This window comes from Triturus cristatus, chromosome 11 (genome assembly GCF_964204655.1).
Source record: "Triturus cristatus chromosome 11, aTriCri1.1, whole genome shotgun sequence".
Classification (NCBI taxonomy): domain Eukaryota; kingdom Metazoa; phylum Chordata; class Amphibia; order Caudata; family Salamandridae; genus Triturus; species Triturus cristatus.
This window is the reverse complement of record NC_140594.1, coordinates 739,173,720-739,188,346: the sequence shown is the minus strand read 5'-3', so window position 1 is coordinate 739,188,346 and position 14,627 is coordinate 739,173,720. Positions and strand designations below refer to the sequence as shown.

General features: G+C 44.8%; 1 protein-coding gene and 1 long non-coding RNA gene across 2 annotated transcripts in view; both read left to right on the top strand.

Moving 5' to 3' along the window:
- Positions 1-11,672, top strand: part of LOC146785394 (guanylate cyclase soluble subunit beta-2-like) — a 579,800-nt gene extending 568,128 nt beyond the window's left edge. The window contains exons 14-16 of the mRNA XM_085632898.1: positions 9,183-9,397; positions 9,485-9,607; positions 11,455-11,672. Of these exons, the coding sequence (XP_085489024.1) occupies positions 9,183-9,397; positions 9,485-9,607; positions 11,455-11,603 (487 nt within the window). The 3' untranslated portion in view covers positions 11,604-11,672. The remainder of the gene's footprint in view (positions 1-9,182; positions 9,398-9,484; positions 9,608-11,454) is intronic.
- LOC146785395 (uncharacterized) lies at positions 4,121-5,649 on the top strand. The gene is made up of 2 exons (XR_014970633.1): positions 4,121-4,503; positions 5,215-5,649. It is a non-coding gene; the product is annotated as an uncharacterized LOC146785395 (long non-coding RNA).
- Positions 11,673-14,627: the final 2,955 nt, after the last annotated feature.

Here is a 14,627-nt window from a genome sequence, read left to right as displayed (position 1 = left end):
TGCACTAAGCTTTATGCTTTAAGCACTATATTGCATTTTAATCTTTAAAAATTCATAACTCCGGGTCTACCTATTGGATTTTTGTCATTTTGGCCTTGTTATTTTTCATTAAATTAATCTCATATATTCTAACCAGGTGTGGTATCTTTTTTGCATTGTATTTTTAATGTTTTAGGGGTCCCACCTAATGGAGACAGTTGGCACTTTGTGCATTTCAAAGATAGAGGAATCAAACATTTTGAAAAATCATATCTCCAGACACATCTTTATTAGATTATTAAAAAATAATCATAAAAGTACACAATACCAATCATGGATCACAGATATTTATACGGTGTATAAAAGGTAAAAATATGCAAAAATTACTCAGCAGAACATGGGCCAACGGAAAATAGAAAAAGGCAGAGACAAATTTAAAAAAGCTGAGTTTTCGATATCTTAGAGATTATTTTAAAAAGGCCACCACAGCTTTACATACTATTTGAGAACCCAGCTTAGTGATATCATTATTTGAAGAGGACTGCCATGTACTTCAACTAATAATTTGTTTCTAACCCATAGGTTGGTTTGTTATGTTATTGTGTGACAAATACAAAGTAATGTGTTGATATGTTGAAGTACATAACATAATGTGGCATTCTGTGGTGTTAAAGTGGATGGAGTATCGTTAGTATTTGGTTTATTGACTATGTATTAGGGGATAAAGTGTAATGAGGTATATGGAATGATGTTAAGCCTGACAGTCTTAGGGTGGTCTTCCCCCAACTTTTTCTCTGACTCCCTTCACTTTTAGAATTTAGTTTTGCTGGTTTTAGGACTCTGTGAACTTTACTACTGCTAACCAGTGCTAAAGTGCATGTGCTCTCTCCCTTGAACATGTTATGATTGACTTACACCTGTTTGGTATATTTAATTTACCTGTAAGTCCCTTGTAAAGTGGTATACCATAAACCCAGGGCCTGTAAATTAATGCTACTGGTGGGCCTTCAACACTGATTGCGCAACCCTCACAAGTAGCCTTTCAAACCTGTCTCTAGACTGCCATTGCATGACCTGCGTGTGCAGTTTTGAGTTTAAAACTACTTGACAAGCCTTAAACTCCCCTTTTATCACATATATGTCACCCCTAAGGAAGGCCCTTGGTAACCCAAAGGGCAGGGTACTATGTAAGTAAAATGTAGGACATGCACTTTTATATTTTACATGTCCTGGTAGTAACAAACAACCTATTTTATTTTTCACTTCTATGAGGCCTACTCCATTAGCATTGAGAATTCCTTACTGCACTTTTAAGTGGTAATTCCTGATCAGAGTGGAGTAGCTTTTTCATGTTTTATATGTTTGGAATGGTCTTGATAAATCCTCTTTACTGGTGAAGTTGGATTTAACATTACCATTTTAGGAATGACACTTTTAGAAAGTGAATATTTCTCGTCTCTTAGCTCTTTTGTGCCTTACAACCTGTCTCCAATCCACGTCTGGGTAGGGTGACTGCTTCACTTTGTGCATTCTCCCAAGACAGCCAAGAACATAGGAAGGTGAGGCTCATCTGCATTCTGTGCACTCATCTGCATTCTGATCGGTTTTCCTGGGCAGGGAGGAATTGAAGATGCTGACACTTTCACTTCAATAGGTAGTGTCCTGTCCACACTCAAAGCCCTGATTTACCCCCAGAATTAGCCTGGCAGACAGGACTGGGCTGAAAGGGTTTGTGTGCACTTCAGAGGCCAGGCTTTGATGTCACCTTCGCTTCACCATCCCTGACCCACACAAATCAGACACTTTTGGAGCTACATGTGAACCTCTGTCAGAAGAACTGCTGTGCTGCTCCAAGGACTCAATTGGACTGCTGATCTGGAAGGCCTACTTTTCTGTTGGTTGCCCTGCTGCTTTCAGACTCTGCTGAGGGAGAGATGGACTCTGCCTTTTTCCAAGTGATCTCCAAATGCTTGGTTGCTTTCCTCCTGCTGCTTGAGACTCAAGAATATCAACGTCTCCAACACTGTTCCTGTGTCTGGCTTATTGGAAGTGGCCCAGATACTTACAATATGCATTTTGACGCATCAACCAGGTTACAGGAGTAAAATCGGCGCATCGCTTCAGAAACAGCGCTTTGCTTCAAGAGGTCAGCAAATCAAGCAGTGTATCGCCACTGCTCGGTGAGATTGATGCAACGCCTCGACTGTGCGGCACATCGCTCAACACCTCTCCACTCCAGCCTCAGTCTTCGGAACTGACGTACCGCCTTCACTGCATGGAGAGGATTGACGCATCTCGCTGCATGCGACTAGAAAAGGCTTTTTGTTCACCTGGACCTGCGTGGGTACTGTAGCCTTGACTTTGCCCCGGTCCAGCGTGACCTAAATGAACCTAAAGTAACCTTTTTAGCACTACCTGTTTCTAAGCACTTTACTACATTTATTTCTCCAAAATACAATATCTCAACTTCTACACATTAGATGTGTGTCGTTTTGGTCTTATTTTACTCAGATAAACATTTTCCATTCTCCTAAACTGTTTTGGAGTCTTTTTGTGATGTTTTCACTGTGTTTTTGTATGAGTTATTTCACAAATATTTTACACATTGCCTTGTAAGTTAAGTCTGCTGGCTCTGTGCTAAGCTACCAGAGGGTGAGCATAGGATAACTTAGGTTGTTTTTCCAGATTGAGCTCTATTTCTGCTCTTGTTAGTTTGCCACCATGCCAGGGGTCCTACCCAATGGAGACTCATTCGAGCTGGCTGATCTTGGCCAGTATACGGGGACACAGCTTAAAGACATTCCTATGCTCTAAGAGTGTCGGGACAGTGGTGTCTGGCTACACTGGGCACCAGGGGTCGGGGGAGCACATCTATGCATTCCCCAATTGACAGCCATATACTATGGGCATCCCACAGGAACAGCAGACCTCTGCTGTTTTAGGGCCGAATGAGATAGATTGAAGATAGAGGCTGTTACACTTACAGGCACATGCATCAAACCTTTTTGCGATCGCAAAGGGTGCGAATCGCAAAAATAGGCCGTTTGCGATCGCAAAAGTCAGTGTTGAAATGCATCAACTGTATATTTGCGAAAATCCATTTTTTCGCAAATATAAGGAATCGCAAAACATTCTGCGAATCAAATAGCGAATCGGTATTAGCGTGTCCCAATTACCGAATCGCAAACAACGAATCGCAAAATGTATGCATGACAAATCGCAAATAGCGATTCCCATGAAAATCGCAAATTAGCGATCGCTAAATAAGAAGGATCACAACCAGGTGGTAATCATGAGTGCAAATCACAGACAGGTGAAAACCAACTGAAACCCATTTAAACACACCCAGAATGAGCCAGCACTGTTCACAATGGCAGGGATTTACCTGATGGCGAGGAGGATGAGGCTGCAGGCTGCCGCACAGAGACGGAGGCGAATGAATGAGCGCATCTTCAGAGTCCGCATAACTTTGCTAGGCCAGCAAGAGGATGAGATATACGACAAGTATAGGCTCAATGCAGCAATGATCCATGACCTAATCAATGAATTGGACCCCATAATGCAACGACAGACACGTAGGACCAATGCCATCCCAACGCATGTGCAGGTCCTATGTTGCCTACACCTTCTGGCGTCAGGCAGTTTTCAGGGGGTCATTGCTGTTGCGGGAGGTGTGTCACAAAGCGCACTTTCAAGAATATTGAAAGCATTCCTTGATGCCATGATGGCCGTGATCGGGTCTCATATCAAGTTCCCTACCACCGCGCTTGACCTTGCAAAAACCAAACAGGAGTTCTACCAGATAGCTCGTTTCCCACATGTTTTGGGTTGTATTGATTGCACCCACGTTGCAATATGTCCCCCTGCAACACAGGAATATATATATAGAAATAGGAAATCTTACCATTCCCTCAATATTCAGGTTGTTTGCAATGCCAAAAACATTATCACTGACAGTTGCGCAATTTCCAGGGAGTGCACATGACTCTTATATCTTCAGGCAAAGTGGCATACACACCCGTCTTGTCAGGGGAGAATTTGGAGAGGGACATCTGCTTGGTAAATATGTGTTATAGTTTATCACTGTCATTGTACGTATGTCAATGTGAAGCTGCCACTGACTCTTTGCTCCATTACATGTAGGTGACAGCGCATACGCCTTGCGTAATTACCTAATGACGCCTTACCTCAATCCCACAACTGCCAATCAACAGAGGTACAATGCAGCACATATTTCGACAAGGAACATCATAGAGCGCACATTTGGGCTGTTGAAGAGCCGATTCAGATGTCTACATAAGACCGGTGGAGCACTGAAGTACAACCCTGAACAATGCTGCAAGATAGTAGCGGCATGTGCCATGCTGCACAACATAGCGACAAGGGGAGGAATGGACATCGAGGTGTCTGACAGCGATTCGGAGGATGGGAACCAGCAAGTGCCACAACACCATGCAGCACAAGGGGCAGGCGCAGCAGAAGGGCGTAGGAGAAGATTTGACATCACACAAAATTATTTCTGAGGTGAGTAATGATGACACAGAAACTGACTATTGCTATCAGAGTATTCTTTAATTAAATAAAATTGCCATGAGTGTTCAAGCACACTTGTAATCTGACCAGTGCAATGGACATAAGTGGTTTGCAAATGTCAATTCACTTGTCACTCTGTGAAAAGTCAAATCCAAATAAATGGTTACGTCACCATAGTGGAATGCACTTGTACATGCCAGTCTAGCGCTTTTTCCCACGAACACCCAGACGCCTGTCAGACCCAGCATTGTCATCCGTTATGTTGGAAGCGGCGGGGGTACTGCTGCGTGTGTTGCGTCTTCCTGCAGTGCGGACTGGAACTGCCACACTACTTAGGCTTGAGCCACCCTCACTACCCTCTTCGGGCGTGGAATTGTTGGCCGCAATTGTGGAAGCATTTAGCAAATCAACTGCATTTGTGACCTGGTCCAGTGCTTTAGCCACATCGCCGCTCCAATGGCACATTTCAGTTTGCATGGTCACAGACCTACGTGCCAGCAGTGCAGTTGTCGTGGCCAATCTATTGTTTGATTTAGCAAACATTTTCAATTGCAGCATTAGTTGACGATGCTGTCTCTTCTGGGATACATTTCCCTCATGCATCACCTTGCTCAGTTGCTGCACACTTTCTGACAGTACTGCTATGTTGCTAGCCATCTTGCCAACTTGCAATTGTACTAATCGTGTGGTTTTTGTCTGCAGGCGCTGCATACGGAGCATCTGTCCCTCAAGACCACCCCAGACATCACTTGGTTGCTCCTCCTGCTGTGTCCTGAGTGCTCTTCCTCTCCTACGCCGGGCTCTGTGATTAGTTCTGGGGACCTGTGGTTGTGTTTGTGTGATGGAAGTTGTCTGGCCATGGCTGCCACCTGGTGTTGCATCAGCCTCATCATCTTCACACTCCATGGTGACTAGGGATGGAACAGTAGCCCTGCGTGACTTTGTTGGACGTGAGGGATTTATTTGCACCACAGGTGTGTCCATCTGTTCACCTGCGCTGGTGTCCTGCATGTCTGGGGAATCGCTATCCACATCTTCTACACGTTGTGCATCTGTGAGGTGAAACAGTGCAACACTGTATTATTTCATGTCTGTGATATTAATTGCACAGTAATAAATTTCTGCCTTTGTAAATGATTTTATACTCTATTCAGCTTTTTTGGGTTGTTACTCTGAGATTTGACATTTTAACTGCTTGACCTGACTACATCTCCCATAATGCCCCTCACCTACTGAATGCATTGTGTACTGGATGTTCAGGGTCTGCACTTGGGCTGTGCTGTGGTCGAGTTCTACCTTTACATTTTGTAACACTAAGAAAACATACATTCATCTTACCTTCAGATGTGTTTGCTGCTCCGGACGTGTCCAGCTGGGTCACACCAACAACAGCTTCTGGCTGGATGGTGGATTCAATCAAGTCCTCCATGGGAGTGTTCCCAGTGTCTGTTGGTGTTCCCCCTCCTGTCTTCTTTGCCTCCTTCAGGCGGTCAGCTATGCGCACCTTAGCCCGACTGCGCAAGTCGTACCATCGTTTTTTGAGTTCTTCAATGGTGCGGTGTGTCACCCCAATGGCATTGACCCTGTTTTGGATCCGGAGCCAGATTTTCCTTTTCTCCTGCTCTGCCACTTTCAATGATGCCTTTCCAAACAGCTTGTCATGGCTGTGGACTACTCCCTCAATGAGGGTGTCAATTTCTTTTTCTGCAAATTTAATTTTGCGTTTCCTGCCTGTTTGGCTCTCCTCTGCTGTTTGTGAGGCTTCCATTTGATATCACAAGTTTTTCTTCTGTCTCTGTCACACTCCTGTTCTGCTCCCAGAGCCAGCTCCCTCCTCTCCCTGACACTGTGCACTGGAAATGAGGCTGGTGCTGCTCACTTCCTGGTTGTGATGTCATCAGGATGCATCAAAAAGCGACTTCGGTATTAGCGATTTCGCTAATTGCGAAATCGCTAATAGCGAGTTCGCAAATGCCGAAATCGCAATTTATTTAGCGATTTTTAGCGATTCGCAATATTCTCGCAATGTTTTTGTTGCATCGTGTTTTGCGAGTCTTTATTTGCGATTCCTTAAAATTCGCAAATAAGGACTCGCAAACTCTCTTTTTGATGCATGTGCCTGTAAGTCTCTAAGGGCCGAATCATGGCCCCACTAAAGAATAAGCTCTGCAATCCATGGCTCCATGTCAGACAAGCCTACAATTTAGGGGCAACATCTGTTGTTCAAAGAGAAAACGCCTAAACCACCACAAACTTCAAAGACACAGGACAGTATAACTACGGGTGCCATCTTTCAGCTAAGGTTGAGATACGCATATGGGGACATGGGACCGGAAATCCGGACTGCATGGTGCACACTGTCAGAGGACTCTGTTGTGCACATGGAGGATAACTATCCAAATAGAGGGTAGCCGGGGCCTAGGACTTGCTGAAGTGTGGTGCCCTGAAGTGTGCTATCCAATGGGCCTGACTATGGGTCTCCTTTTCTTTCGGAGATCTCAGGGGCATCAAAGCTCTTCTGTGAGGGACCTACACCATCTACCTGTGACATTGTGAGAGCGGTGCCCTCGTGAGTGCCCACCTTGGCTACTGAATCTCAACTGGTAGAGTGGGGAGAGCAAGGAACTAAGGCTTGTGTATGGAGACTGGATTGTCTAGTGTGGAGCCCCAAAAATCATGCCGCATCTAAGACAGGTGGTTACTGTACTGTGGTCTAGATGGTGGTGAGCGGTTTCACCTGTTGCGGGACCCCACGTGGCCCGCTTGGTCAATTGTGCCTCATCTCTCTCTTGCGATACACCGACTGTATGCTAATTGCATGCGGTGTCCAATTCACTGGGTGTGACCCTTGGAGGTGGGGGGGTCAGCCTCATTCTACCTCATGTGGCTTACCTAAACTTGCGCCTGTACGGGACTGGACTGGTCTGGTGCAGCCGTATCATCGTGCACTGGCTATGGTGCCTCCTTTCCAGGGAGGTACGGGATTGCATCTCTTTGCTGTGTCTGATTGGAATTGCCTGGTGCAATACATCTCATCATGCAATGGTAATTTTTCTCCTCCTTTCCAGGGAGGTGCAGAATTTGCAACACATTGCATTTGAAATCTGAAGTGCTTGGTGTTACTCATCCCAATGCACACCGACTGCTGTTCCCAGATTATCTGGGCATGGCCTGGATCATCGTGTACCGATCGGTCGCCCCATCCTATCAAGAGGCTCCTCTGTGTTACTCCCCATTCATTAGTTTTTCCCTTGGTGACCCTCATCATGGCAGACCAACTGCCCTCTCCCTCCCAAAGATGTCTTCTTGATGCCAGGTTGTAGCGAGAGTGATTGACTGGGTTGAAGAAATAAGTCTGAGATAGTTCGGAAATGGGTCTAGAGACTCCGTGACTCCTTCATGTTTTGAGATCTGTGGGTGAACTTCCCGAGTGGCTGCTAACCTCTTCCTTGTTTATATCTACCTCCTAATTAAAACTGTTACATATTCCCACGTGCTTCCAGAGAGTGTCACATTGGCTGCGTGCTGCCCAGTGTCCGGGAGGTGGGGTTGGATATCTTTCATCTGGGGGTATAGGACAATGGGATGAACTAGAGGGTAGAGGGAGGCTTGGGCCATGGAGTCTCCAGAGGGTGAACCATTGACCTGCTGAGCACCATTGGCACCACATATGGGTGCTGAGTTCGTATGTGTGTGTAAGAGCGTGCCATACGGACTGACTGATACCTGTTGCACCGCGTAGTGGTGCGGAGTGAGTGTGTGTGAGTGGGAGGGATCGTGCGTGGACCGCCTGTGATTCACGACATTGGCCGGCTGTGCCGCATTATACGTTGATTGTTGTCAAAAGTGCAATACCTTCTGACATTGGGTTTTCCCGCGTGGCTCTGCTTGCAGTGCTGCTAAAAAGCATTCTATTTTCCTTGTATTTTTTTTATTTTGATATTGTGCACTGCATAAGGGTGCTCTCTTTCAATTAGGAGGATGTGGGGGGTAGATTAGAAAGTATCCAGTGTGTATAGTGGTGTTACCATAACAATACGAGTGGTACTGCTATTAATATTTCCCAAAGTGTTTTATGCCCAAAAGTATATAATGCTCATGTTATAATGAATAAATATGTGTCTTAAATGTAAATATTTTTACATACATCCTGTGTGAAGTCTTGTTTTTGATGCTCAGGGTATTTATCGCATGTGGCTGCCCTGCCTTTGCTTTACACATTGCCTCTGTAGTGAGCCTGACTGTTCAGAGCCAAGCTACCCAAGGGTGAGCACGTGTTATACAGCCAGTATATTCACTTGATCCTTGACGGGAGCGGGAGTTCTGCCCTGGTCAGGGCATCCCTTCAGAACATCCAGACACTGCTGGTTCCAACACAGATTGTGTCATATAGTTGCATTTTTCAATTTCATAATACTGACAATTATTTTACAGCATTATTTGTGATCTTGAACTAAAAACACACATTTAATGTCTCTGTGCCATGTTATTTGCATTGCTTTAGTAGGGTAGCACTGTACAAAATATAGAACTTCTTGAGTAGGAGCGCCTGACCGTTCTACATGTCTTTTTTCGTGTTTGAAAGGTGAGAATAGAGTGTAAAATATTGAATATTTGAAAAAGAGGTGTTGTGTAGGCTTGCTTGATTTCTGTTTTATCTTTTTATTCAGGTGCCTGGAGAACAAGAGCTTCGAGATTAATGAAAGGGGCGAGATTGAAGTGAAGGGTAAAGGAAAAATGTGCACATTTTTTCTGATCAGAAATGTCACTGCGACCGAAGATGAGATCATGGGAAGGCCACCGAGGGAGTCTGATTCTGGGAGGGCATCTGTCCAGTCCCTTCAGGACTCCAAGACTAAAACTTTACCAAGCTCGTGCCATAAAAGTAGGTCAATCGAAGAAAAAATGTATGCTCATTCACTAAGGCATTGGATGTTACAAGAAAGGTTACTTTTTGTTTATTTTTTGACAGCTCTTGAAGATGACACCTGCCAGGATCGCCCACCTACAATACCAATGCAATATGCTGATAGGCCTTTACGCCCGCAGACCAGTGCCAAGGGGGTTAAGCATGCACGGATCATGCAGTTAAAAGGCAAGCAAGATAAAGGGACTACAGTTCTTTTTAATGTTTATTTGGTTTCTGAACCAGGCAAATGACAATATATAATGGTAAAACAAATAGCACATATTAATCTGTGTGTCCCGAGGTACAGAAAATGTAGATAGGAGAGTAGAGTAAGGGGGTGATGCAAAGGTCCTTGAAGGCAGTGTGGTACCAGAGGTCCCTGCTGTTGAAGAGTAACACTACTCTGCCCAAGACCTTTTTATGTCTACGAGGTGTGGGAAATTCAGAAGCCACGCATATTACAGCCGGGTAAATTCACTTTGTTTTACACTGCTTTGGCCCGCTAATTGTGTGGTGCAGTTTCCCACCTGGAGCATTGAGATACTCTGGTGTCTCTGACCTGATAACTCTCTATCTGGGGATACCACGCCACTTTTCCACAGGTGCAAATCTGTTTCCTGGAGTAGATTTACACCCAGGGGAAACCGGGCTTGGTAGCTCCAAACCAAGAATTAGCGCCTGTTCTGAGCAGGGAGAAAATGTCAGTGGATTTGTCCTTGGAATGTGGTAAAAATAGCAGACAAAGACACAGTAGTTCCAGATCTTGCTGGTTATTCACAATTCTAGAAAAACCCATCAATGCTTGATTTTTAGTCTGGTGATTGCTGACCCATTATCCATGCCCTAAACCTCGTGATGAGGACCTTTGTAGGGTTTTAGCCCAAAATGGATAATGTGGCACTTGTTTCATTGGAAGACCAAAGTGAGGAATTTCTATAGTTTGCGACTGACCAGGTGTGGCGCAGCCTTAAGGGCAGATGGGCAGCACCCCCACCTTTTGTAGACATGAAGAGTGTCTGGGTCCGCCAGACAGACACTCTTCGTGGTCCGGTCAGAAAGCCAGGTGTCGTACATGCACTAAATGTGCAGGCGCCTAGCTGGCTGCCTGAGCTGAACTTTGCCAGGCTGAGGATTTAACAGCTCTGTTGGCGAGACCTCCTCAGCCTGGCAAAACTCTTGGAGGTCCACCCCTTTATGAGGGGGGGGCGTCACTGATTGGCTTAGACCTGAACACGTCAGTATTAAGCATGGAAGTTCCCAGGGAAGTGACATTGACTCACTGTCCCACTGACAACATTTCACTCTGTGACGAGTGAGGGACTGCTGCCTCCTTTCATTGGCTGACCCATAACAAGGCCAGCCAATGACAGGAGGCCACAGTCCCAATCTTCCATGAACCACCGAGGCATACCACCTGCCACCCAAGATAACTGCTGCAGCCCAGTAAGTCTTTCATTTTTTTATGTTTGTTGCATGCATGCGTGTGTGGATGTATGATTGTATGCATATTAGTGCATGTGTGCAATGAATGGGTGTGTGCATGTGTGTGCTTGTGAATGGTGACCGTATGTGTGCATGCTTGTGTGTTCAAGTGTGACCCACTCACATATGCACAAATTACCTCTGCTACTGCGATTGACCGGTGTGACTTAATGTACATAGTGTGTAGAGAAGAGCATAGTAGAAGGAAGGAGGGCAGAGAAAGTGCTGGTGCTTTTTCATAAGGAGATGTAAGACAGTCAAAACCAAAACTACCAAGAATAAAGTCCAATATGATACCAAAATCAACTGGAATGTGCAACTTAGCACTAGAGTAGATGTTCAAGATCACATACCCTGCCAGCTGTATTCGGTGAAGTCATTTGTAACTGGTAAACTACATTTTTTTACCATGGTAAACGCGTCTGTTAATAGAATGTCAACCACAGATATTGTTATCAACTTTTAAACAGTCATTCGTCTTACATCTGTGATGCTCACATGTTGTAGATAGAGCCATTATTATGGTATTCATAAATACATTATGTTTTCAGGCAAAATTCGTGACTCAGAAAGCTATGGAAGTCTACACAGTGATAGACAGTCGAGAGAAGACCTTAATCCCCTAGAAGAAAAGACCAGGCCAGCGAGCAGAGGACAAGAGGGGAGAAACGTCAAATCGACTTTTTGCACAGTGCTTTGATCTTACAAACAATAATCGACATTTCCACGGCTACTGCCTTCTTAAGACACCAGCAACATTGAATGTGTACAGATGGACTTTTTTGTTTGTTTTTGAGGTTGTTGTAAACGTTTACAGAATGTAATACTGCTTGAGATCTCAGCCAAACTCAGTCATTCTCGAACATTTTGATCACAGCATCCAGTTAATGTGCCAAGTACAATTCCTGCATTTATGGTTCACACAAAGCAACTGAATGTGAAATAAGCTAAACTAGGGTCCCATTCTGAAACAGCCCTGCAACAGAAGTCATGTTTTTATTCCCGGATCTGTAAACCCAGCAACGCGCCTCACTTCAAGAAACAACGAAACAAAATTCCCGCTGCCCCCACCTCCTCCATGTAGCCTCTGTTTTCGAAAGATGAAATAAATTGGCACGCCTGAACACCGCGGGTAATTATTCCCCAAAAAGGCAACCGAGACGCCGCTGCAGCTGTTGGCTTGAACCTGTCCAAAAAATACGTTCTGATGAGAAAGTGTCTCGCAAGCGACTTGTGGTGATCCAAGCTCTCCCACTGTTTACATATTTTTAATGCATACATTATTTCATCTCACAAGGAGGAGATCATCGTGACCCTCTTGGAATCTACATTTCAATTTTCGAAATTACGCTTCAGATTGAAGAAGGAGATTTAGCGCGACTGTAACCCACGGCAGGACGAGCGGCCTTGATTGGAGAGGATGTAATGTAGCCTTCTTAAGAGACTCAATACGATGATCTGTAACATGTGGATTTAGGTTTGTAGATGGATAGACGTTGTTGGCAGTAATGTGTTGTTGTTGCCGCCGGTTGCAAAATAGATTTCTTTTGGATAGGAGGGCTAGAACGGGGGCCCAAAAGCAACCCTGGCAAAAAAAAAAAAATGCGACTAGCCCGGCCTTTGTCTCCTCGCAGTTTCGCTCCATTTCCATCCATCCATCCATTCTCTCTCTCCCTGGTCGCTTTCTCTCTCTCTACCTTCCCCCCTCATCTCTCTCTCTTGAAGCAGCTTGCTGGCTGCAATTAACCGCAGGAAGCTGAGGATAGAGAGACAGGCATCAGGAGCCCATGGGCTTTGAAAACCGCCTCCAAGGGGTCCAGCCTGCTGGGGGAATTCCCAGTGGAATAAAATGCCTCTCTGGCTGGTTGATAGTCAAAAAGATCCAACATGCCATATTTTGAATTTCAGGATTTAAACTCCTGTTGCTGTAATGCTGCCAGGCATCTTGCACTGATTTGAAAATAGGCGGAACCCAGTCTGGAATTTGCAAGGTTCTGTAAAAGTTTGCAGACGTGCTCCTTTATATATCTACACTGACTCCAGGAATCCTCCTTGTTAGATTGTTCTCTGGAGCTTATAGAAGCCAAATATATGACAAACTTTAAAAAAATTACATACTAAAGTATGAAATGGGTTTGCACCAACCAGTGTGCCAATTTAGGGTAAATGTTCATAATTATGCATTCAGATCAGTCTTTTTTCTATAGGTAATCCTGAATAGAATAGTCTGCTACTCCCCCCTCTCCATGGCAATCAAAACAGGTGGAAAAAAACTACCAGGAGAGAATGAAACATGGAAGTAAACAGTGACTTTGAAATCTATGGCGTATCATGATGACTCCTCTGGCTCTGCAGAACAGAACCCCTGCATTTATGCACCTGCAGTGTGTAAAGTCAATTCAATTAAACCAATATTTCTCCAGGATAGTGCATTATTTTAGACAAAATAGCTCAGAAACACGAAGAGGTAAACCTTGCTCACTGTTTCACAGCTGGACTGTCCGAAAATGAAGCTTTATCTCAGAGACATATTGGGTTAAATGAATTGCCTCTACTCTCAGCAGGCACATAAAAACAGGTGCTCAGCTCTGTAGGTGAGTGCTTCATATTATTCAACACTCTGCCCATCACTTGTTTTTTTTTGCATTTGTCACTCTAAGTGGGATGGGTATGCCCAGACGTGGGTCCCATGCTTGCCATGCCACCGGAGTCAAGCTATCCTGGCTGATGAGGGGTGATACCCCAAAACCGGTCCTAGGGTGGTTGTTTCCGGTCTAGCGAGATCCTGGCCTAGCAGGTCAGGCTGGACTGTTCCCATGGGGAGCAGGGTCAAAACTGATTTGCATATGGCTGGGTCAAACTGGAATGGCATGGTGAGCAAAATAAGGATAGATTTAGGCTCAGATCTCTGTACTGGGGGGGAGTGTTTGACATTGTTCAACATTCCGTCCAGCACTTGTTCTTTTTGCCTTTTTCACCCTAAGTGGGAAAGGTATGCCCCGACGTGTATCCTGTACTTGCTGTGCCACTGGAGTCAAGCTATCCTAGCTGATGAGGGGTGATACCCCGAAACTGGTCCTAGGATGCTTGTTCCTGGTCTTGGGAGGACCTGACCTAGCAGTTTAGGCTGGATTGCTGCCATGGGGAGCAGGGTCAAGACGGATTTTTATATGGCTAGGTCCAAACTGGAATGGTAGCAAAAAATAGTGGATTTAGGCCCAGATCTCTGTACTGTGGGTGAGTGTTTGACATTGTTCAACATTCCATCCATCACTTGTTCTTTTGCAGCTCTGGGCTCAAGCAGCGGAGCCCATGATGATACCTCCCCAGATGTAAAGCATGAAATTGATTGTTTAGAAAAGTATCTCTAAATAGTCCCAGGGTGTTGAAATGATGATGACTGTATGCTATTGCTTCAAGGACATTTGACACTATCACTTATTTCTGTAGGTTCTTCCAAGGAATTATGTTGTACATCTTTTATACTTTGATGATCACACTTAAAATGTGTTTTTACGTGGGGGTTGGTCATTGATTATTATGCGTTACTGAATGGATAGGAGTTGTTTCAGAGCAGAAAGAGGTTGATGTGATGAGTACAGGATTGGGAAAGGAAAAGACACCGAAGGAGGAACGAGAACAGAGACATATGACTCCTTACAAAGTAGTGGCAAAAAGACACAGCCCAACCAGGCCTTAACAGGGTGAACTCGGAAAGTTACTG